This window comes from Marmota flaviventris, chromosome 7 (assembly GCF_047511675.1).
Source record: "Marmota flaviventris isolate mMarFla1 chromosome 7, mMarFla1.hap1, whole genome shotgun sequence".
Classification (NCBI taxonomy): Eukaryota; Metazoa; Chordata; class Mammalia; order Rodentia; family Sciuridae; genus Marmota; species Marmota flaviventris.
Window position 1 is genome coordinate 116,942,598 of NC_092504.1, and position 24,155 is coordinate 116,966,752.

At 35.0% G+C, this 24,155-nt stretch overlaps 1 protein-coding gene across 2 annotated transcripts in view; it reads right to left on the bottom strand.

Annotated features, from left to right (window-relative positions):
- Mnd1 (meiotic nuclear divisions 1) overlaps positions 1 to 24,155 on the bottom strand; it is a 57,553-nt gene that overhangs the window by 13,897 nt on the left and 19,501 nt on the right. For both annotated transcript variants that reach the window (XM_071614868.1, XM_027926795.2), the window contains exons 5-6: positions 4,138 to 4,212; positions 935 to 1,049 (exon numbers count right to left, since the gene is read on the bottom strand). In XM_071614868.1, coding sequence (XP_071470969.1) covers positions 935 to 1,049; positions 4,138 to 4,212 — 190 coding nt within the window. The remainder of the gene's footprint in view (positions 1 to 934; positions 1,050 to 4,137; positions 4,213 to 24,155) is intronic.

The following is a 24,155-nucleotide window of genomic DNA, read 5'->3' on the forward strand; positions in this document are numbered from 1 at the left end:
ATGCTAACTGATTTTTTTATACTTTCTTAATTCTAAAAAAATACTACCAAGAATTAGGTTAGCTTAATTGTAATAAAAATACTTAGGTTAATTTTAAAGTATCAAATATTTCTCAAAGCTTTCACTTATACTCTATAAAACTGGTTTCACTTGGTAAAGGTTCCTTAAAAGGCTGATATAGAAAAATATGAAGAAAGCAATACATGTTTTTCTAAGCAATTAAATGCTGTACCTTTACCTTTATAACATACTCTTTAATTTTTTCAAATTTCTATCTTTACATATAAACAAAAATTTTCAAAATTACTTTTGCGGGGTGGGGTAGCTCAGTGGTAGAGCATTTGCTGGGCATGTGCAAGGCCCTGGATTCAAACCCCAATGCCACAAACAAAACAAAACAAAAAACTGGTAATTGATTTAAAAGCAGGAAGGCAATTCAATTTACAGTACTTTTATGCAACTTGCAAACTTATATTTATAATATTCTTTTTCTTAGAAGATTATGGTGGATTTCTTTCTAGAATCAAGGTGCCTGGGTCCAAATTGCTTCTCTGACCTCCCAGTTTCCTAAGTTTATATTTTATGTCTTTATGCTTCTACCTCATTCACCTTACTTAAATGATACTTAATTTTTTAAAAAAATTTTTTAGTTGTAGATAAACACAATACCTTTATTTTATTTATTTATTTTTTTGTGGTGCTGAGGATAAACCCAGTGCCTCACACATGCTAGGCAAGTGCTCTATAGCCCTACTTATTAATTTCAAAGTGTCACTATTCAATGCTTTAACACTAAGTCTACTTCCCTTTTATACTACAAAGTTAGAGCACTCAAATCAGAATACTATTTTAGCTGATTTTATCACATACTTAGAGGATGGTTCCTGGGCAACGAGAAGTTCAAAGTCTCTTTCATTATCAAGCACAAACTTACGTATTTCTTCTACAACTTGTGGGTCACATTCTTTGTATTTTTCTACTTCTGCCTTAAGCTGTTCCCTTTGGTTCCGAAGAGTAGAAAGCTCTTTCACTAGCATGGTTCGCTCTTCCTGCATTCAAAACAGTTTCATATACAATTAAGACAAATAAAATTCCATATGTTATAAGGTAATACAAAAATATATACATATCTGTGTGCATACATGTATAGATATTATATTTATACAGTTGGCTCTTCATATCCATGGATTCTGTATCCACAGATTTAAACAATGATGGATAGAAAATACCCCCCCACAGAATTTCTCTATACCAAATATTTACATATTTTTTCTTTCTATTACTCCACAAATAATATAGTATAACAACTATTTGCATAGCATTTAGATTGTATTAGTATTATAAGTAATTTAGAGAGGATGTAAAGTATGTGAGAGGATGTGTGTATGTAGGTTATATGCAAACACTATGCCACTTGATATGAGAACTGAGCATCCATATATTTGATACCTCAGAAGGCCTTAGAACCAACCAATCCCTTGTGAACACTGAGGGATGACTGTATATACATATATGCACAGTGTAAGAACAAGCTCAATTTTTATGTTTGAAATCAAGAATTCTTAGTATATATTGAAAAATGTAAATAAACATATGGAATGAAATATGCATAGCTGAGACATTACTGATCATGCCTATATAAACTCAAAGATGACCATGTTATCATATATTAGGGAAAATAATTATTCTGGTTTTTGAGTAATTTCACAAGATCATATATACATATGTAAGTAACAGTTTATGTTAACATCAATCACTATATGATCATCAGTTACAAAGTATCCTGAGCAATTTTTCAATCTTTAAGGATGGGTATGTAACCTTTGTACATATTTAAAGATATCAGAAATAACAGAATTGTAGCTTGAGGGCTCCTACCATTTTCCTTTAAAGGTAATTAGATTAAAACTTTTAAATAGAGTAAGATCCAATAAACCCCATTTAAAATTTCTAGCTGCAGTTCTAACAAGAAGCCATAGTACTATGGATATGCACTTCATATTGTGAAACCTGAAAAAATAAGTCCAAACAAAAACCAAATGCTGGTAAAGATTATGGTATAAAATTACAAGATAAATCTGAAGTAAAATCAAATAAAGTTCAAATGGCCTAAATGGGACTTGTGAAAGATTCCTTGATACCTTGTATTTTTTATATTTGTACTTTTTTTTACTTTTGCCTTTGGCTGTTCCCTTTGGTTTCAGTATGCAGTAAGTTGCTTTTGCTGGCATTTGTACAGAATAAATATGTAGAACAACATGATCTGAAGCAAGACAGGCCAATAGAACTGTCTTCAATGACAAATGTTCTAGGCTGTACTAATACAGGAGCCACTAGCTACATGTGGCTACTGAGTACATGAAATGTGGCTACTATGACTGAGAAACTAATTTTAATATAAACGGCTGCATAGTTAGTATATACCATTTAGCACAGCTCAGGAAATATTTAAAAGTAAGTAGAATATAAGAAAATGGGCATTATTTGCCATCTACACCCAAACTGTACCTGCTTTAAAAGGAAAAACAAGAGGAGAAAAAGCTAATAAAACAACAACAAACAGAGTGGAGAACATCGATGTGAATACAAAGGCAGCTCTCCAGACACTCTGACTTGAAGTCACCTTAGATACCAGCACTATGATTTTTGCCAAATTATTCAAATTCTTTGTGCCTCTAGTTTCTCAAATGTAAAATAGACATAATAATAGTAGCTACCTTTTTGGATCACTGGAATTCAACAAATATATTCTGGCGGGTAAGACTTCATCTTTCTGAATTACTACACCAGACTGATAGTAGGTGAAGGTTCCAACAAGGTTAGCTGCACTGGATGCAGTAGACTGATAACATTTAGGTACACTGGCTTACAATTTCAGTGCATATATATGTTACAAATAGTTGAAGGTGTTTTTATAAGCTACTCTCAGTGTTAAAGAAAAAAGTGGATAAAATAAAGAAGGACTGAGGTTGTGGCTCAGAGGTAGAGCGCTCGCCAACAATGCGTGAGGTACTGGGTTCGATCCTCAGTACCACATAAAAATAAAGATATTGTGTCCACCTATAACTAAAAAATAAATATTTAAAAAAATAAAGAATTGATAACTGCTATTGTCAACTGAAGAAGTAATTATAACAGCTTCAGTTAAGCCCAGAATTTACCTTCTTTTAAATGTTCCACAAAAATGATCATTCTCTGCTTGCTACCTGTGATTGTGCTCACTACTAACATGAAGCTACTCTGTAAGCATAAAGCCACTGTAAACCTAAGATGCATTCCTTTTCGTGATATAACAAGTTTTCAGGTTACTTTCTTTCACAGTTAAGTGATACAAATAGAGACTTAGGTGGACTGCTTAGTGGTTTAAGTTGATCTTCAATATTTAAAAAATATTTTCATAAAAATCATTCTTGAGACAATGATGAAACCAGAAAGTGAGGTGATTTTTAAAAACTCTAACAATACTTTAGAGCACATGGCACTTTTAAAAATAGATCAATGTTCATTTGAATAATTTCAAAATTTTATAGCGACACAAGGATACTCTGTTGATTATTTTTAGTTTATATACAAAAATTTTTAAAAAAGTGCTTGCCTCGCTGCCTCAAGGCCCTGGGTTCAATCCTCATATAAATAAATAAAATAAAGTTATTGTGTCCAACTACAAATACCAAAAAATAAATATTAAAAGTATACATAAATGTTTAATAGGGTTTACTATGTATCAGAATATCTGCAAATATAAACTAGTTTATTCCAAACAATAACCAAATGAAGTACATTTTATTATACCCAATTTTACAACTGAGAAAACGGAGAACAGAGGATTTAATAAGAGAGTCTTGCTCAAGTTTGTTTCTGTGTTATGCTAAAACACACACACACACACACACACAAACATGTACAATCTATATAATGCCTGGATTCAATTCCTACATCCTCTGCTACTTCTCTCTGGTGAAAATGGAACCCTCCTCACAGGAAGCTCTTTTTCTTCTCTTTAAAATTATCATTATTATGTGAATGAATAATTTTGAATGTAATGCATTACACTATTGTCATAAATGATCATGTATGTAAGAAATAAATAAAAAAATAAAAGTACCATTATTAAAGAAACTATAGACACAAACTTACCGTCTCATGTCGGCCAATTTTAGCTTTCTCAATGCTCTTCTGTAGGTTTGCCTGCTTTTGGCTTCCCTCAGACCACTAGAGAATCAAAGCATAAAATGGTTTGCTAAGATTAACTTTTGAAAACAAATGAAATTTATCTCTGGCTCAGGCCTGTGACACAAAAAAGTAAAAAAAGACTACCCCCAAAATTAATTCTCTTGGAGCTGGGCCTGTGGCTCAGTGGGAGAGCGGTTGCTTTGCAAGTGTAAGGCACCGGGTTTGATCCTCAGCACCACATAAAAAATAAATAATGATATGTGTCCATCTAAAAATTATAAAAAACAACAATAAAACTAATTCTCTCATTTGAGGAAAACCAAGGATAATGAATCATTAGACTGAAAAAAATTGTTTTAAATATACTCTTATTTGATGAGGAAAAATGAACAATATGACTTTAATCTTTTATACATCTTCATTTATCTGATTCACCACCTCTGCCCCAAATAATCTGAGGTCTGTTATTTAATTAGAGATTAAACTTGAAAAGTAAAAAATATTTATGTTTTATACAAGTTCTTTCTTCAAATTTCATTTTGCTTCTAACTAAAGCCATTACAAAATACCCTACATTGTTTCTTGTAGATTTGTAGTCTTAGGATCTGTTTCATTAATAGTTAATAATGATTGTATCACCTTTTATTCTTTTTTTTTTTTAAAGAGAGTAGAGAGAGTTAGAGTTAGAGAGAGAGAGAGAGAGAGAGAGAGAGAGAGAGAGAGAGAGAATTTTTTAATATTTATTTTCTAGTTTTTTTGGCGGACACAACATCTTTGTTTGTATGTGGTGCTGAGGATCCAACCCGGGCCGCACGCATGCCAGGCGAGCACGCTACCGCTTGAGCCACATCCCCAGTCCCACCTTTTATTCTTTAATAGTTTATGAGGAACTGTATACTTTACATCCTAAACTCTCACACAAGAAAAATTCTGTTAGTCTGCTGCCAATTTTAGGGATGACATACTTTTTTCTTTCTTTTCTTTTCATGATACTGGAAATTGAACCCAGAGTCTCAGGTGTTTTTGGCAAGTGCTCTACCACTATGCTGCACCCCTAGCCCTTTTTGTTCTTTGAGACAAGGTCTCACTAAGTTGCCCAGGCTGCCCCTGAACTTTCAATTTTCCTGCCTCAGCCTCCTAAGTAGCTGAGATTATATGTGTGTACCACCATATCTGGCTTGTTTCACATATTTTAGGAGTGACTGATTCAGATATTTTACTCAACTGAGAAAGCAGATTAATTATATGTGGAAATGGATTAAATAATACCAGCATAAAAGACTAGATACAGATTATTCATCAGTGTGTGACTAGGTCTACAGCAAAAGGGATAAGAAACTTCTGAACACTGTTTTGCTTTCTCAATGTTATTAATTTTACCTGGTCCATGACTAATAAAATAAGCACAGGAAATTTCCAACATTAAATTGTCCACATCTTTTACTCTAGTTGGAAATTTCAGACTCATTTGATTAGGTGAAAGACTATTCAAAAATATATTCCATACCTCCCTCACTCTTGAGTTATAAACATTTAGAAAATAATTAATGACAGGATGAATTTCTATTGTTTGATAAGAAACTGACCTTCCACAATATAATCTAGTTATAGAGAGAAGGTAAATAACATCTAAATTTTTTTTTTTAAATTTAAAATTAGGAAATACTATCTTTAAAAGTTTGGCAGCTTTGTCCTGGCATTGGGAAATTTCTCACTTCTCAGTATGCATGAAGGGAGTATTGTAAGCTTTCTTTACTAGTTGTCTAGTCATTGATTCAAATACACAGCCCAAATAAGATCTATTAGCTATGCCAGACATACAACATCACCAAACCAGTTACACTTCTTCTTGAGAGCAATTATCTTCCTAAGTTAAAAGAAAAAATAAATCTGCTATACATTTAAGAGCCAAAATAAACTTCAAGGCCCAAATTAGCAAGGAGATCTAGTTCTTTATAAAAGGGTTCCCCCATTTATAAAATAAAGCCAAGTTTAAAAAGTAAATATTCCATCCTAAAGTAGCCATCTGAAAAAATTTAAAAATGTATGTAACATTTAAATTCAGGAGTAGAGGAGTCCTCAAATAAAAAACACACAGGTATTAGCACAATATTGTCCCATTAAGTGTTTTAAAAATAACCAAATAGGTAGATATTATACAAAAAGTTAATGATTACATAAAATAAGCCAATAAGGGGATTTAAACCTTAATTATATAAATGAAATGTCTTTAAGGTACTTATGTCTATTTGCAATTATTTAAAACTTAAAAGCTTTGAAAGTGAGTGCATTCAAGAATTCCTTAATTCTGAGAATAATTTTATGCACTTTAAATGTGAAACCCTACATTCATGGGTTGTCACGTTAAGTATCTTGGTAATAAAGGGAGGCACAATCTAAATGATGTTTTCAAAGAAGAAGCTTCTTCTAATTATCTTAAATACTGAAACAGTTTAGTTTGACTCAATAGTGAAGGATTCTTGGCTCACTGCTTAATTTCTAAAATCTCAACACTGGAAACAATGAAAGCAACTCTTGTTAGGCTGCCTTTGCTATCAGTTTTTCATCTACATAGCTACTAGAAGCACTACTGCTATAGTTCCTAATATGCACCTTGGAATTAAACCAAAAGCAGGCCTCAAGCAGTAAGAGTTGGAATTGTTTCCTACTTTATATATAGTATGTGAACCAGCAGTTCCAAATTTTGACATATATCAGGATAACCCAAAGGGATGGTTAAACCACAGGTTGCTGGGTTCCACCTCCTGAGTAGGATGGGGGTAGGCCCAAGAATATGCATTTCTAACCCGTTTCCAGATGATGCTGATGCAACTGGCTGTGGGTACCACAACTGTGAGAACTACTGTTTTCTTGCAGTAATAAACTCAGTTAGAATACACGGGATATCAATATCCTGTGGATACTGGGCTGGAGCCGTAGCTCAGTGCTAGACTGCTTGCCTAGCATGTGTGAGGCCCTGAGTTTGATCCTCAGCACCATATAAAAACAAATAAATAGAATAAAGGTGTTGTGAAAAAAAATTCTTAAAAAAAAAAAATCCTGTGGGGATATTATCTAGTTCATAAGTAAAAACAAATTACTGCTAATACTGTAGACTGAACTACAAAAATATTTCTGAATTTAGAAATATTAAATATTAGACAACACACATTTATTAAAAAAAAAGGGAGGGATAATACCCTATATTTAAAAAAGGTATTTGGCACAGGATTCCCTTAAAAGCAACCTTTTCTGGTACATTTCTATAATAAAAAACCAGAATCAACTATATTAATCCATTAATAATTTAATGCTAAATTAAATTTGGGAATGGACTTATTATAATTTTAAAAAAAATTTAGTAACTCAGAACAAATGGCAACAGCTGCAACAACAATAAAAACTACCTATAATAAGTAAAAACAGGATTTCATCTTTAGATTTGAGGATCTGACACAATGTTTCTCTTTGAATGCATTCCAGGCCACCTATTTCAGATACTCAGGGTAGAGAAACACAATTCCCATGTTTTCCAAAGGGCTAATTCACTGCCTGGAGGAACTGTCTATTCATAAGAGAAACAGAAAGATTGATTCAAGCTGGCTGTATTGGAATCTTGATTTGCTCTTTTTAAGAAATGAAGAAATTTCAAAGCATTAAAGAAAGAATACAAACTTTCATAGGTGGGAAAGAATGACTAACAACAGAAAATGAGGGAAGAGAGATCATAACAAGAGCAACCCCATCAGTCTACTGCTTTATTAAAATTCATGTACTATGGAAAAATATGTTCTATGGTTTTTGCTTATGCTTTAAAATAATTTGCTTTGTTTTAATACAATTAAAATCTTGTTAAGAGTATTTACAACTTCAAAATTATATCTATCTTTTAATAAAGGTGATATTTCATTTAGAAATTGATCATAAGGAAATATTGAATACTCTCAAGATATAGTTACACATACAGATGTGAGCAATGAGGTCTCAACATTAGAGAAACGTTAAATCAATATTTCATAGTACAGATGTGTCACAATCAGACAGTTGAAGAAAATATGTTCAAAGAAAACACACACTTTTTTTTTTTTTGTACTGGGAATTGAACACAGGGGCACTTTACCACTGAGCCACAAACCCAGCCCTTTACTTTTATTTTAAGACAGGGTCTCACTGAGTTGCTGATGCTGGTCTTGAACTTGTGATCCTCCTGCCTCAGCCCTTCAAGCAGTTGGAATTACAGTTATGTGTCACTAGGCCCAGCTATTCAAAGAATTTTTAATGACACTGAAAAATTTTTACAGAATAAAGCTGTTTTAAAATATGGAACCAAAACTACAACTCAATTAAAGTCTATCTATAACCAAAAAACAAAACAATAAAAAAACCCACAAGAAAATGTATAAAATTTAAATAATGCTTATCTCTGTACTGAGGAACATGCTTTTTAAGTTTTCTATGTAATGAGTATAGAACTATTATTTTAAATATTATTTTCTTGTTATAAGTAATATATGAATGCATTATCAATAGATTAAAACATGAGCACATTCTTACTGTAAAAGACTAAAACAATGCAGGCGCATTTAAGCAAAATTCCTTTGCTTCCCTGCTTTTATGCAAACTCTACAACCCCATCCCCAGAGACAGCCCTTGTAAAAACCTAGTGTGCATCCTCGTCATTCTTTTGCTTTCTATTCAGATACAGACCAAAACATATATGGGATTATCCTTTATATAATGGGAATTTCCATGTCAGCATAACTAGGCAGATCTATGTCATTCTTTAAAAAACAAAAACAAAAACACAACAAAACAAAAACCTCGTTATTTTTAGAGCAGTTTTAAAGGTTTGACCAACTTCCCATATGTCCCCAACCCTATCTATCCAGTCTTCCCTATTATTCTGCGCCAAACGATACTATAATTTACTACAGCTACTACAATTTATGAACCTATACTGACTACATTATCATCCAAAGTCCACAGTTTACATTTCATTTTTGGTGTGGTACATTCTATGATGTACTATTATAGGATCATAGAACAGTTTCACTGCCCTAAAAATTCCTGTGCTCCATCCAGTCATCTCTCCCTCCTTCTAGCCCCTGCAGCCATTGATTTTTTTTTACTGTCTCTTGTTTTTCAGAATGTCATAGTTGCAATCATAAACAGTTTTTTTTAAACTGGCATCTTTCACTCTACATGGTTCTCTCATGTCTTTTTACAGCTTTATAGTTACTTTCTTTTTATCTTGACTACTATTCCATCATATGGATATTATTTTGTTTGTTTATTCATTGAACTATCGAAGAACATCTTGATTGCTTTCAAGTTTTGGCAATTTTAAATAAATCTGTTATGAACATTTGTGTGTAGATTTTGCATTGACATTAAGTTTTCAACTCACTTGGATAAATGCCAAAGGGTACAATTGTTGGATCATATGGCAAGAGAATGTTCAGTTTTATAAGAAACTGCAAACTGTCTTCCAAAGAGACTACAATTTTGCATTTCCAAGAGCAAAGAATGGACAGTTCCTTTGCTCTGTGTCCTCCCAGCATTTGGTATTTGTTAGTGGCCATTCTTTTTTCTTTTTTAATGTCTACCTACTATTACTTTATTCTTCCATTCCTCTCTTAATAGCTGTTTTATTTAAGTCCCCACAAAACATCAATACTCCTGTCATTTGACATATGTCTGTGCACATGCAGAGGTATTTTTTTTTTTTTCACTATTTCTTTCTTTTCTTTGCTTCCCTTTCTTTCGCACTGGGGATCAAACCCAGGCCCTGCTAGACAAATGCTCTATACTGAGTTATATCCCCAACCCGTCCTTTTCAATTTATTTTGAGACAGGGTCTTCCTAAGTTGCTCAGGCTGGCTTTCAACTTATGATTCTCTTGCCTCAACCTCCCAAGCAGCTAGGATTACAGGCATGTGCCATCATGCCTGGCTCATGCAGCAGTATATCTATAAGGTGCATTAGAAGTAGATCTGCTGGATCACAGAAGAACAATTAACTTCTTTAAAGATTTCTTTTTTGTTGTAGAAAATATACATAAAATTTATCACTTTAACATGTATAATCCAGTAATAATAAGTGCATTCAGTCTTATGTAACCATCACCACGGTCCATTTTTAGAAGTTTGTCTTTACTTCAAATAGAAACTCTATGAATTTACCAATAACTCCACATTTCATTTTCTTGCAGACCCTGATAACCACTATTTTACTTTGTCTTTTTGTCAACTTAATCTATATATCTATGTGGAATCATATATATTTGCCCTTTTGTGTCAGGCTTATTTCACAGTTTTTTAAAAAAATTATTTATTTATGTATTTTTTTAGTTTTAGGTGGACACATTATTGTTTTTATGTGGTGCTGAGGATCGAACCCAGTGCCTCATGCGTGCTAGGCGAGCACTCTAGCACTGAGCCCCTTATTTCACATAGTTTGTTTCAAGGTTCCACCTTTTGTAGCATACATCAGAATTCCATCCCTTTTAAAGGCAGAATAATCTTCCGCTGCATGCATATACTGCATTTTGTTTATGCATTCATTTGCTAATGGACAACTGGATTGTTTCCTCCCTTTCCACTATTGTGAATAACACTATTATAAATACTGATGTACAAGATCTTGTTTGAGTCTGTTGCTTTCAATTGTTTTGGATAAATATGTCAAAGTGGAACTGTTGGATCATATAATTTTGTTTAACTTTTTTTTTGGGGGGGTGTATCTGGGATTGAGCCCAGGAGTGCTTAATCACTGAGCAACATTCCCAGCCTTTTTTTTTTTTTTTTAATTTTTGGTTGTAGAGGATCAAATCCAGTGTGTGTGAGGCAAGTGCCCTACCACTGAGCCACAACTCCAGCCCCAGAAATTTATTTTTATATTTGTTTTGTTCTCTGCTCTAAAAATAAAAAGTTTTTTGTTTTGTTTTGTTTTAAAAAAATAAAGTAGAGGGGCTGGGGTTGTGGCTCAGCAGTAGAGTGTTCGCCTGGTGCATGCAAGGCCCTGGGTTTGATTCTCAGCACCACATAAAAATAAATAAATAAAAATAAAAGCATTGTGTGCAACTAAAAGAAATTTAAAAAAAATTAAGTAAATCTGCCTACTTATGCTGACATGGAAATTCCCATTACATTTTATTTATTTATTTATTTTTATGTGGTTCTGAGGGTTGAACCCAGTGCCTCATACATGCTAGGCAAGTGCCGCAACTGCAGCCCCCCAGCCCATTTTTTATTTTGAGACAGAGCCTCATTAAATTGTTGAGGATGGCTTTGAACTTGCACTTCTATTGCTTCAGCCTCCTAAGCCGCTGAGATTACAGGTGTGCACTACCATGCCTGGCCCATGTTTATTTAACTTTTTAAAGAACCACCATATTGTTTTCTAGAGTCTTTACTATTTTATATTCGCACCAGCAACATACAGGACTCCCAATTTCTCCACACCATTATCAACACTTTTTTCTTTTTATAATAATAGCTATACCCAATGGGGGTGAATCGAACATTTAATTTCATCATTTTTTCTTTTACCAGCAGTCTATAACAGGTTTCCTCCCTTCAAGTTCCCTAAAGTGTACACTGATGACAATGTAAAAGATTGATAATCTGATGATTAAAAAACATTTTGTTATTGTGTTAATTTGCATTTCTCTGATTATTGGATTTAGCATCTTTTCATATAACTGTTGATCATGTATTTTTTTTTTTTTTTTAAATTTACATTTTAGTTTTCGGCAGACACAACATCTTTGTTTGTATGTGGTGCTGAGGATCGAACCCGGGCCGCACCCATGCCAGGCGAGCGCGCTACCGCTGGAGCCACATCCCCAGCCCCCATGTATCTTTTCTTTGACCCTGCTGGAAATTGAACCCAGGACCTTGTACATGCTAGGCAAATGTTCTCCTATTTGGCTATACCCTCAGCTCAAATTAAACAGATTTAATACTGTTTTTGGTGCTACTAAGAGATAAGCAATGTCCTCAACCAAACCAAGGATTTGTGGTAAAATTGAAGTGTTAGAAATTATTGAAATGGTAAATGCATATAGCTTTAACAAATAGAAGAATTAAAAAATTTTAAGATTGAGGTTGCTTTGTATTTAATCTAAAGTAAGTTATTTTTTTAGAGTTATAATGTGGGAAAGTTATGGTTATAAAAAGTATAAATCCTGGGGAACCTAAACAAGGTCCCTTATCTAAATCTGATAAAATGCAGGCTCAGAAGTTTGAACACTGCCTTTGGGTCAAATAGAAGCTCACTTTAAACAAAAAAGGGCACCCAATTAACAGTGTTATTTTTGTGAAACTTCTAAATACATACAGCAGTGAGAGATGTCATTAATAGAAAAATTTTAAAATGCATAAACTATTGAAATGCATTTTTGGGATAAAACAAATTGAAATTAAGGTTATCTCAGGAAAATTAAAGAAATCCATTGTTTTGACACTCTGCCACCACCTGGTGGCATGGCATCAAAATTGTAGGTCTAGTTTTTTTGTGGAGTAAATATTTGCAGGTTGGTTGACTTGCAGGTGGAATATATATTTTTTAAAGAATGGCCACCTCAAAAGAATGTTTTGGGGATGAGAGAGGGAATTCTATAGCTAGTTTAGAGTCAGCCTTTTCAACCTTACCCACCACAAAGCTCCAATAGCAAAGAATAATTTCTTTTTTTTTTAATATTTATTTATTTTTTTAGTTCTCGGCGGACACAACATCTTTCTTTGTATGTGGTGCTGAGGATCGAACCCGGGCCGCACGCATGCCAGGTGAGCGCGCTACCGCTTGAGCCACATCCCCAGCCCCAACAAAGAATAATTTCTAAGTGGAAAGTTAGCCTAAGCTATCTTCTATAAGAACAAAACAAATATAAAAAAATAAATTTCTGGGGCTGGAGTTGTGGCTCAGTGGTAGGGCACTTGCCTCATACATGCTAGGTTCGATCGTCCGCACCACATAAAAATAAATAAATAAAATATTGTGTCCATCTACAACTAAAAAAAAATTTACAAAAAATTTTCTGACATCTTAAAGTTCTTATCATAAAATTCATGAAAGTGTCAAAAGCTGTAACATTAACTACTTTAACTTTTTGCTATTTAAAATTACTTGCCAATAAAAATAGTTTATATGTTTTTCTCTCTTAACTCCAATCTTTGTGTCACTCCAACCACGAGAGAAGTAATAAAAGCATTCAATTTAAAGGGCATGACATTTTGGAATGGTGGTGGTAAAGGGGACAAAATCTCTCTTTGTTGCCTGGGCCGGTCTCAAGTGTCCTTCCTTTCTCAGCCTCCTAAGTACCTGGGACTTAAAGGTCTAATTTTAAAATGCAAATAGATATAATTTGGCAGATCCTATTAGTTTCCCCTCCAAAGACTTTCTTTACAGAGTTCCAATTTTTTTTTTTTTCAGATTAGAGTGGCAATGTGCTCTGAAAGAATGGGTCGCTTCCCAGAGCATGAATTTTGTTGGCTTAGATCCTTTCAGTGTAAGCATGTAACTCATACCTGGCCAGTGAGACATAAGGGAAGTCTTCCCTACTTGGGAAAGAGGGCATTCTAGGATTTTCCTTCTGGATAAAGAGAGAGATGTATAAAATGTCTTTTTTCTGCTTTGGACACTGTCAAAGAGTAGCAGCAATAACTACTTGTATCCACAAAAGGAAAGCTAAAAAAACATCAGAGAAGTCAGTCTAGACATATGGGATTAACCAATCTTGATAAAGCCTTCCTCCAAACTTGTTATATCAGATAATGAATTCCCTGTTATTTAAGCCAATTAGGATATACTTTGTGTGTGGGGTGTGTGTGTGTGTGGGGGGGGGGCTGTAAAAGCATCCTGATTCATGTATATATATATATATATAAAAAAATGTCACCAGGCTGGGTCTCAGTGGTGAACACCTATAATCCTAGCTACTCAGGAGGTTTGAGGAAGAAGGATCACAAGTAAGGACAGCCTGGGAAGGTTAGGGAGAACCTGTCTCAGAATTAAAAAAAAAAAAAAAGAAAAGAAAATTGGTAGTAGGGATTAAACTCAGGGGCACTTAACCACTGGGCCACACCAGCCCTTTTTTTTATTTTTCATTTTGAGACAGGGTCTCATTAAGCTGCTTAGGGCTTCGCTAAATTGCTCCTGCCACAGCCTCCTGATTCGCTGGGATTACAAGCAGATGCTACCAAGTCTGAGTCTTCAAAATAAAAAATTTAAAAAAGGGCTAGGATGTAGTTCAGTGGTAGAGTGCTTGGTTAACATGCACAAGGCCCCGGGTTCAATCTCTAGTAACACACACACACACATACACAAATAGCAGTTTTAGTAGGCAAAACTTTTTTTTTTTTTTTGGATCCATGGTGAACTTTCAAATTTATTACAGAAAAATGCAAATGCCTATATTTTAAAATATTAGGAAAATATGTAGTTTTTATGTCTTGAAAAGTTCTTGCTTGCTAATTCACGTAAGAGATACAAATCTGAAGTAAGCTAAATGGATAAAGAGAACAAATAAATGTCTGATCTATAAAGCAGCCCCTACACATACACTAGTAGAAAGCTGACTACTACACCTATGGGCCTGATAAGGAGGGAATTGTTAGGAATAAGGAATATAGGTTAGGTTCTTTGAGAGATTTGACATAGGTGTATTTAATCAGGAAAGGGAAAGTTGACATTTTGGGAAATGATTGCCAACTGGTGAGACTATTTAGGTATCAACATAGAATACATACCCGCTCTGGGGAGAAGAAGGCAGTCTAAGACAGTAAATACGTACTCTTATTTGCTATAGTAAACACATAAACTCAGGCAGTGTTTTCTATGAAATATCAATCCCTCATAGCATGGGTCAAATAAGATTCACGATGCATAATAGCATGTTAAAGCCACAGAATACTTAAACTAGTTTATTTTTGTTAACCTAGGGTGCTCCAAATTCCTTTGATTACAGAACTTCCTTTTAAGTAATACCTATTATGTATTTTGCCACAGATTTTGGGTAATGCTAAGCTAGGGTCCAGCAAAATTAATTTGGGTAAAGTGGTAGAAAAGGAAATGATGGAGTTTAACATATACATAATTTTCCTGTAGTATGTATTTTGGAGGCTGAGTTCTAAAAAATGTTTAATATTATTATAATTATGAATACTTATTAAAAATTATCTTCAGTATTGTACACTGAGGATTGTGAGGAAAAGAAACTGGCCAGGGACTAAGGCTCCTAGAATAAATACACAATAGTTGGAACTAAAACCAGGCCATTGTGTATTGATTTATGTATTCATTCACCATTTATTATGTCTCTCTATTTCCCAATGTGTTTTAGTACTGGATTCCATGCTGGGGATGAAAATGATTAAGATATAATCCCTGCCCTCTAAGAACATCTGCCAAGATATAAGACACATGAAGATATCACTCTATAAAAGAAATATACGTAAGATAGTCATAGCATAAAGAAGTATTAGACTCTGCTCAGGAGAAAGGGATGAAAATCTTCCCAGAAGAGAAGACTTTTGAGGTGGTTCATAATGGATACATGTTTCAGCTAAATGGACAGGTTGGAGTTTGCTAGTTAGACAAGTAAAAAGCACAAGCAAGGCACAGCACATAAAGACACAAAGATATCAAGGGAATGGCATTCAGGAAGCTGTAAACAACTTGGCATGAGTGGTGTGCAGGGTTAGAGAAGGGGCAACAGTGGGTTCGCAGGCTGACCAGTGGCAGGAGTTAGATTACAGAGGGCCTTAAAGCCAGTCTGAGGAATCTGGACTTTATTATTTAAAATTGGGAAACAATCCAAGGCATTAATGATAACTATTATAGCAGATGGGAGAAAGTGAAGGATGCAGAGAGACTAGTGAAAACACTTAATTCAAAATTCTGGGCTGGAGATAATGAGAGTCTAAGCCAAGACAGTAGCAGTAGGGATGGAGAGGAAGGGAGAGATTTGAGAGTCATCAGGATTCAGTCAACAAATACTTGGTACCAAATGGATATGGTGAAAAGAAAGAGAAAAATCCAAGGTAACTACCAGGTTTCAGGTTTGGATGACTAAGTAGACAATGGCTTCAGAATCTAAAATACAAAGAGGAACACTTTTGGGTAAAGAACTGAGTTTTGAACAAATTGTCTAGGGAGAGTTGTATGGTAGGTAGCGGAAACATGGTGTAGAACTCAGCCCAGAGGTATAGGCAGGAGGTAAAGAGCGGGGAATCCAAGAGTATATAAACGGAAGCCATAGAGATGAGAAGAATGTTCATAGCAAAAAGGGGTCAGGCTGTGGACCCCTAGTATGTCAAGGATGGTGTCTACAACTGAGTTATTCTTCCTGCTTTCAAAACGTTTTAACAGAAAAAATACATTTATTTAACCTGAGACTATACTGGTTGACAGCTGAAATCTCATGAATCCTAGAAGAAAAAATGAAGAGTCCAGTGCAACAAATGAACTAACCCTTCTTTATAATTGGGGAGACTAAGCTGAGTCCAGTAGTGCACACCTGTAATCCCAGCAACTTGGGAGGCTGAGACACGAGGATTGAAAGTTTGAGAAACCAGCCTCAGCAATTTAGCAAGGCCCTAAGCAACTTAGTGAGACCCTGTCTCAAAAAAAAAATATTGAAAAAAGGGTTGGGATGTTGTTCAGTGGTAAAGCACCTCTGGGCTAAATCCCCAGTACCAAAATTAAAAAAAAAAAAAAAAAAAAACAAACTATTTGAAAGGATTGTGCCCTATAAAATCGAGGGCTGGGGGTATAGCTCAGCTGGTAGAGTGCTTGCCTCTCATTCACAAGGCTCTGGGTTCAATCTCCAGCACAATAAAAAAACAAATAAATACTGAAAGAATTTCCATTGAGAAAAACTGGCTTGATTTTATAAGTTTTACTGAGAAAGCTGCAGTATCTTTTACAAAACTAGATTCATATTTACAAACTGAATCCACCTTGACAATCCTAACTAAAAAAGCAAGTGATGACATTTCAAAAAAAATTTTATAGTCACATTCTTCTTTATACATTGTTTTTCTTCCATCAAGTTTTAAAAAACAATGATAACAGCAACAACTAGAAATGTAGTCAGTCACACAATCTGTTCTCTCTGCTACAAAAACAGTCACTTAGCTGTTATGATAGCAGCTGTCACTGGTGGAAAGCCTCCAGAAAGCCAAGCACTGTAGAGGATTCACTGCACGCATGGTCTCACTGCAGGTTTTATTATTGCCATTTTACAGATAAAGACAATGAGATCCCACGAGACTAAGTAATTGGACATTTAATAAATGACAATAGGGCTGGTTGAACCCAGGTCATGTGGACACTGAAGCGTATTTTCCAATGAGAACCCTGCCTCTTTAAGCATGTACTAATGCATTACATTTGTATATATTTAAAATATGAATAAACACATGTTCAAAAGAATTTTGAATGAAGAATCTTCAAGAAAAAAATATTTTAAGCTACAGAGCATAAACTTAGCTACGATTATTGTTTTGACACAGCATATTATAATAAAATGGTATATTTAATCAAGAAGAATTTTTTCAATGACAAAGCCAAAATTTCTGAAATAAGAAACTATGGCAATTAAAAAAGTGGAACAATCTCTGTAGACACTATTTATGCAGGTATAAACAATGAAGATATACTTGTTCAGCAAAACTAGCAAAAAAGGATTATCTGTAACAAATAGGCAACTGGTCAAACAGTTCCATATTTCAAGGAAAATCAAAACAGACATTATTATCTGATGCATATGAAATAACAGCTGTGTTATCAGTCTTACAACCAAACAGCAAGGAACCCAAAGATAAAGAGGACTGTCTATATAACCCCATGTATTTACAGAGAATGAATCATCAGGTACTTTATTATCTGATTGATTGTACTATAGTTATTCTCAAATCTCATATGATAATATCCTATTTTTATCATTATGCTCTTGATCAACACTTTTAGGTGACTGACTCATTTAATCTATTTCCAATTCTCTTCTTCTCACACTAATTTCCACTTCCAGTTTCCTCTACAAGGGGCATTATGACAATTTCAGTCAGTAAGAGTTAAGCAAAAGTCCTCTGGCAGGGAAACAGACACCCAGGCAACTTTCCTTCCTCCTTGTGCATCAGATAAAACAAGAGGAACTGTGGCAGTCATCCTGTGATCATGATGGAAAGGCCGAGAGAATCACAAAGGTAATGACTGATTATCACTGAGCCACCACCAATAGACATGTATCTCCAAACTTTATGTGAGAAAAATAAACTTCCACTTGTTTACACCAGTGCTAATCAGAAATTCCATTACCTGCAGAAAAACAAATTATAGAACTTTGAAGCTCATAAGAACATGGTTTAGAAGTTAGTCAGTGACCTCATGTGTTCATTTGTTCAAACAGTTTAGTGACTACTCTGTCCAGCTTTGTGTTGTATTCTAGGGGAAGAAAGTATATTGTATTTTCTTTAGAATATACAGTTCTTGGTTTGAGACATTCACACTTTAGATATGTGAATAAGGCAAGTGTGATCTTTCTTCTGACTGAACAGACAAACTTCAATGACAGAACCGAAAAGGAACAATAGATTTATTTTTCCTTTTATTGTTTCAGAAGCCAAAGTCTAGGTTTAAGTCAGAAAAATATAAGAACAGCCTGAATCAGTCCTGCTTTGTTCTCTTCAGATGACATTTGAAGTTAGGACAGGAGGGAGAGATTCTGAGGAACAAGTAAGAACTATGGACACTGGATGGTTTCTTATAAGGGCCCTGCCCAACCTACAATTACAGTAGGAGGAATGCAACTAGAGACCCTAGAAAATCTGCAAGATACAGGTACAGAGAATACCATCACTTCTTGTCTGGAGCTCTGGGAAGCAGCAGCCTCACATGAAGTACCCACAACAACACAGTACAGGTTGCATACGGAAGCACTCCTGCATGTGATACCTGAGCAATGGGTCTGTGACAGACAGCTCCACCTCATTCCTACAGACCTAGAGTGGTCTGGAGAGCTGGCTAGGCTGAAGGAGGGGGAGAGCACCTATCTATGAGGGAGTGTGCACAGACCTAGAGAGAAGGTGCAGTTGCAAGGCTGAGGACCAAGCAGGGACACCAACATTTTAGCTGATGCCAGCTTGGAGATACCTATGGATCTAATGTGTGATGTTGTAAATCTCAGTGGATGCCAGCCAGAACTAATCTCTACCAAAACCATTCCTACATAATACTTACTCATCCTGAAGAGAAGATAGGCAAGTGGGGATAGGGGGAGACTCTAAAACTGGTTGAGTGTACCTCACTTTATTGAAACAATCTTTGAAGTAACTGATCTGCTCTAAATTGGCACACTCACGTTTTGAACTACCAGGTAGAATGGGCTCAAATTTAAAATTGAGGCACCAATTTTAATTTTTCCATACATAAGTTTGTAGCCTGAAAAAACTGTACTGGCTATGTAAGGCTTGTGTATATGTGTTGTCTCAAAAAAAAGTTAACATTGTCCTCATCTAGGCTTCATTAAACCTGATTTTTTAGAGTATAATCATCCCCGGGTATCTCTGGGGTACTTGTTTTAGGACTCCCTGATGACATCAAAATCTATGGATGTACAAGTTCCATACGCAAAATGGTGAATTTGCATGTTACTTGTACAATCCTCCTGTGTACTTTAATTCACCCCTAGATTACTTATAATACCTTATATAATATAAATGCTATAAAATAAATAGTTCTTATACTACATTGTTTAGTAAAAAATGGCATGTAAAAATAAAGGTCTGGGAACTCGGGATGTAGCTCAGTTCTATGGCACTTGTCTAGCATGTACAAGGCCCTGGATCCATCCCCAGCACATTAAAAAAAAAAAAAAACCCACAAAAAACAAAACAAAAAAGGTCTGTACATTTTCAGCACACATGTGATTTTTTTTTTTCCCTTCAAATATTTCTGAGTCACAGTTGGTTGAATCTGTGATTGTGGAAGCTGGGAATAAGGACAGCTGACTGTACATAGACAGATGCCATATGTTCCCCCTCCCCCACACAAAGATGGGAAATCTCTGGATAAAAATTACTTATTTTTAAATCTGAACTTTATGCACTAAAACCGTACACGACCCACTACTATAGATTCTATATCCTAAATATCTCCCCAGTTTATTTTCCCCAACCACCTGGACAATATGATGGTGCATGCTCCTAATAACCCTCCATATTATCAATAGAATAATCTTTCTAAAATCAGTCTTTGTCTTTCACACCCAAAAAATTTCAACTTGCATATATGGAGTCTACCAATCTAACTATATAGAGTTCATTCATCCCTCACTCATGATTAAGCCATCAGACAACTGAAGATTCTTTCACACATTACGTGTGGTTCTATACACACTTGCACACAATAATAAAAGCTAAGTCACTTACCATATATTAATCATTGTTAGAAGCAGCCAAAATATAACATTTATTTGTTACTGCTACCCTATGAAGCACAGAAGAAAAAACGGAGGCACAAGAGGTTTCTAGCAAATGGGAGAACTTGAATTTCAATCGAGACTCTGGCTCTAGAGTCAACTCTCTTAAATCCTAAGCTATACAGCCTTAATATGCTGATTCTTACTTAGAATGCCCTTCAACCTTCAATTCCCTATGAACTCTCATAGGGAATTGCAGAAATGACTTAAAATGTCTCTGCAAAGTCTTCCCTCAAGCAGAACTGACTTTCACCCTTCTTTGTAAAAACCATCATTCTTCAGTACTGCACACATCACAGTGAATTGTTGATATGTGTATCTCTTTTCTAGACTGTTCAGACTTGAGACGCTACCCAATTCATTTATGTGTTCCTCTTACCAGTCACAGTGTCCGTTATGGCAAGCATTCACTAAACATTGACTGAACTAAATGAGGTAACATCTATTTTTATTAAAAAATGTTTCAAGTTATCACTGGGTATGGTGGTGCATGCCTGTAGTCCCAGCTACTTGGGAAGCTGAGGCAGAAAAATCATAAATCTGAGGCCAGCCTAGATAACTTAGCAAGAATCTATTTCAAAAAAAAAAAAAAAAAAATTTAAAGGGACTGGGAATGTAGCTTAGTGGCAGAGCACCTGCCTAGCACACTTGAGGCCCTAGATTTAATCCTCTGTGAAGCATACACACAAAAAGTTAATCTTTTTAACAGCTCAAAAGTAGACCTGCACACAGCCACATCAATGTGGCTTCTTAAAGCAGCACAATTCAAAATAGCTAAACTGTGGAACCAACCTAGATGCCCTTCAACAGATGAATGGATTAAAAAATGTGGCATATCTATCAATAGAATATTACTCAGCAATAAAAGAGAATAAAAATCATGGCATCTGCAGGTAAATGGATGGAGTTAGAGAAGATAAAGCTAAGTGAAGTCCCAATCCCCAAAAACCAAAGGCCGAATGTTTTCTTTGATATAAGGAGGCTGATTCATAGTGGAATAGGGAGAGGGAGCATGGGAGGAATAGATGAACTCTAGATAGGGCAGAGGAGTGGGAAGGGAAGGGAGGGGGCATGGGGTTAGAAATGATGGTGGAATGTGATGGACATTATTATCTAAAATACAGATATGAAAACATGAATTGGTATGAATATACTTTGTATACAACCAGAGATATGGAAAATTGTGCTCTACATGTGTAATAAGAATTGTAATGCATTCCCCGTCATATATAAATCAAAAAAATTAATTAAAAAAAAGTAGACCTGCACTTTTTACACTCAGTTTTAGCTGAAAGAATTCCATTTACTCATTTCCAAATATTGGTAAAAAAAAAAAAAAAAAACCCAGTTCATAATTTTCCTAAGAATATCTTTTAGGGGGCTGGGGATATTGCTCAATTGGTAGAGTGCTTGCCTCGCATGCATAAGGCCCTGGGTTCAATCCCCAGCACCACACACACACAAAAAATGTAGTGTCTCCTAAAGCTAATATATCAAAATCCAGATCAGTGTAATGCTTATTAATACCCTGACTCCTAGAAAATCTACCCTCTAAACTACCTTCTGCTAGTGATAAATGGGTTGTAAATCAAAACTTGGATGAAGAACTATGGAAGACCAGGAAAAATAAAGTTTGATTTTCAAAATTCTGACCTTTAACTTAAAACAAAAATGCATTAGAAACTACTATATAGTTGCTGCCACACTAATGAAGTTGTCTAAATTAATGAATTGTTATTTTTAAGATTAACTTCAATTCCATTCTTGATTTTTAATAATTTCTACGCATCCTTCAGGAAAGAGAAGTGCCACTTCACTTCAGAGTTTGAATTACATATAAATCCACAGTAAAACTGCAATAACGACTTATGAGAGCTGGGCACAGTGGTGCACATCTTTAATCCCAGCTACTCAGAGGCTGAGGCAGGAAGAACACAAGTTCAAGGCCAGTATGGGCAAGTTAGCAAGACTCTATCTCAAAATAAAAAGAAAAATGGCTGGGGATGTAGCTCAGTGCTATAGTACCCCTGGGCTCAATATCTAGTACCTTTAAAAAAAAAAAAAATTAGAGACAAGGATCAGGTCAGTTCTACTTTCTACTGAGCAAAAACAGCTGTTTCTGCCATCATTCAAATACCAAAACATACTTACATTTCAGAAAACATATCTATATTTTCAGAACTAGCAAATTAAAGCATAAATTTCCACTTCTATCATCTCCACATAAAGCTTTTCTTGAAGTTAACCATATATTACTAAAATCATTAATTTATGTGAAAAGGCTTTAGGAATGCATTTGTGTCACAGTTATCTACAAAGGCTAGTTTAACAACTATTTCTTTAACTCAGTCCAAATACTTACTTCAGCTCAGCAGAAATAAATCACTACATCTCAAATTATTTTCAGCAAACTTAATAAAATATTAATTACATATAAATAAAGAAGGGGGAGGGGCTGGAATTGTGGTTCAGTGGTACAGTGCTTGCCTGGCACATGTGAGACATTGGATTTAATCCTCAGTAATACATAAAAATAAACAAATATATAAAGGTATTGTGTCCATCTACAGCTAAAAAAAGTACAAAAAAAAAAGGGGGGGAAAGTTTCACTTAATAGTAGAATGTAACAACACTATTTTCAAAGCTTATAATTGTTTTAAGCTATTAGTTCAGCAAAACACCCATAAATATTCTAACAGAGAACTGTTTAGCCTCCCCTGCTTGGTGGACAAGAAAAAATTCAACCAAGTGCCAACACATCCCATAATAACAAGGCCTCAATCTAATTTTCAATTTTATTTTTCTATTACTATACAACAAAAAATTGTATATTCACCAACTACCCTGTGACTATAATTTGCTTTACAGTTTTGTTTATCTCTGGTTATGATGATCATGAACCACAGAGTTAGAATGCCTTGATTTGAATTTTGCTTTGCTGTTTACTAATACTGTAACCTTGAAAAAGTTATTCTTTGGTGCCTTTTGGTGCCTCAATTTTTTCACATGAAAAATGGAACTAATACTATCTATATCATGCAGGTATATGAATCAAAGGAAGTAAAATATGCAAAAGCTCTTAAAACTGTGTCTGGTTAAGTGCTCAATAAATATTCCCTCTATTCCTCTTTACAGATCTCCTCCATCCATCTAAATCTACCCAACTTTCAGCTCAAAAGTTTCTAACAAGTATCTTTAGCTGGATGCTGTTGTGCATGCCTGTAATCCCAATGACTTGGGAGGCCGTGGCAGAAGGATCTCAAATTTGAGGCCAGCTTCAGTAACTTAGCAAGACCCTGTCTCAAAATAAAAATTAAAAGAACTGGGGGGTATAGCTCAGTTGTAAGGTATCCCTGGGTTCAATCTCTAGTACCAAAAAAAAAAAAAAAAAGAAAAAAAAGAAGGGAGGCTGGGGATGTGGCTCAAGCGGTAACGCGCTCTCCTGGAATGCGTGGGCCCGGGGTTTGATCCTCAGCACCACATACAAACAAACAAAGAT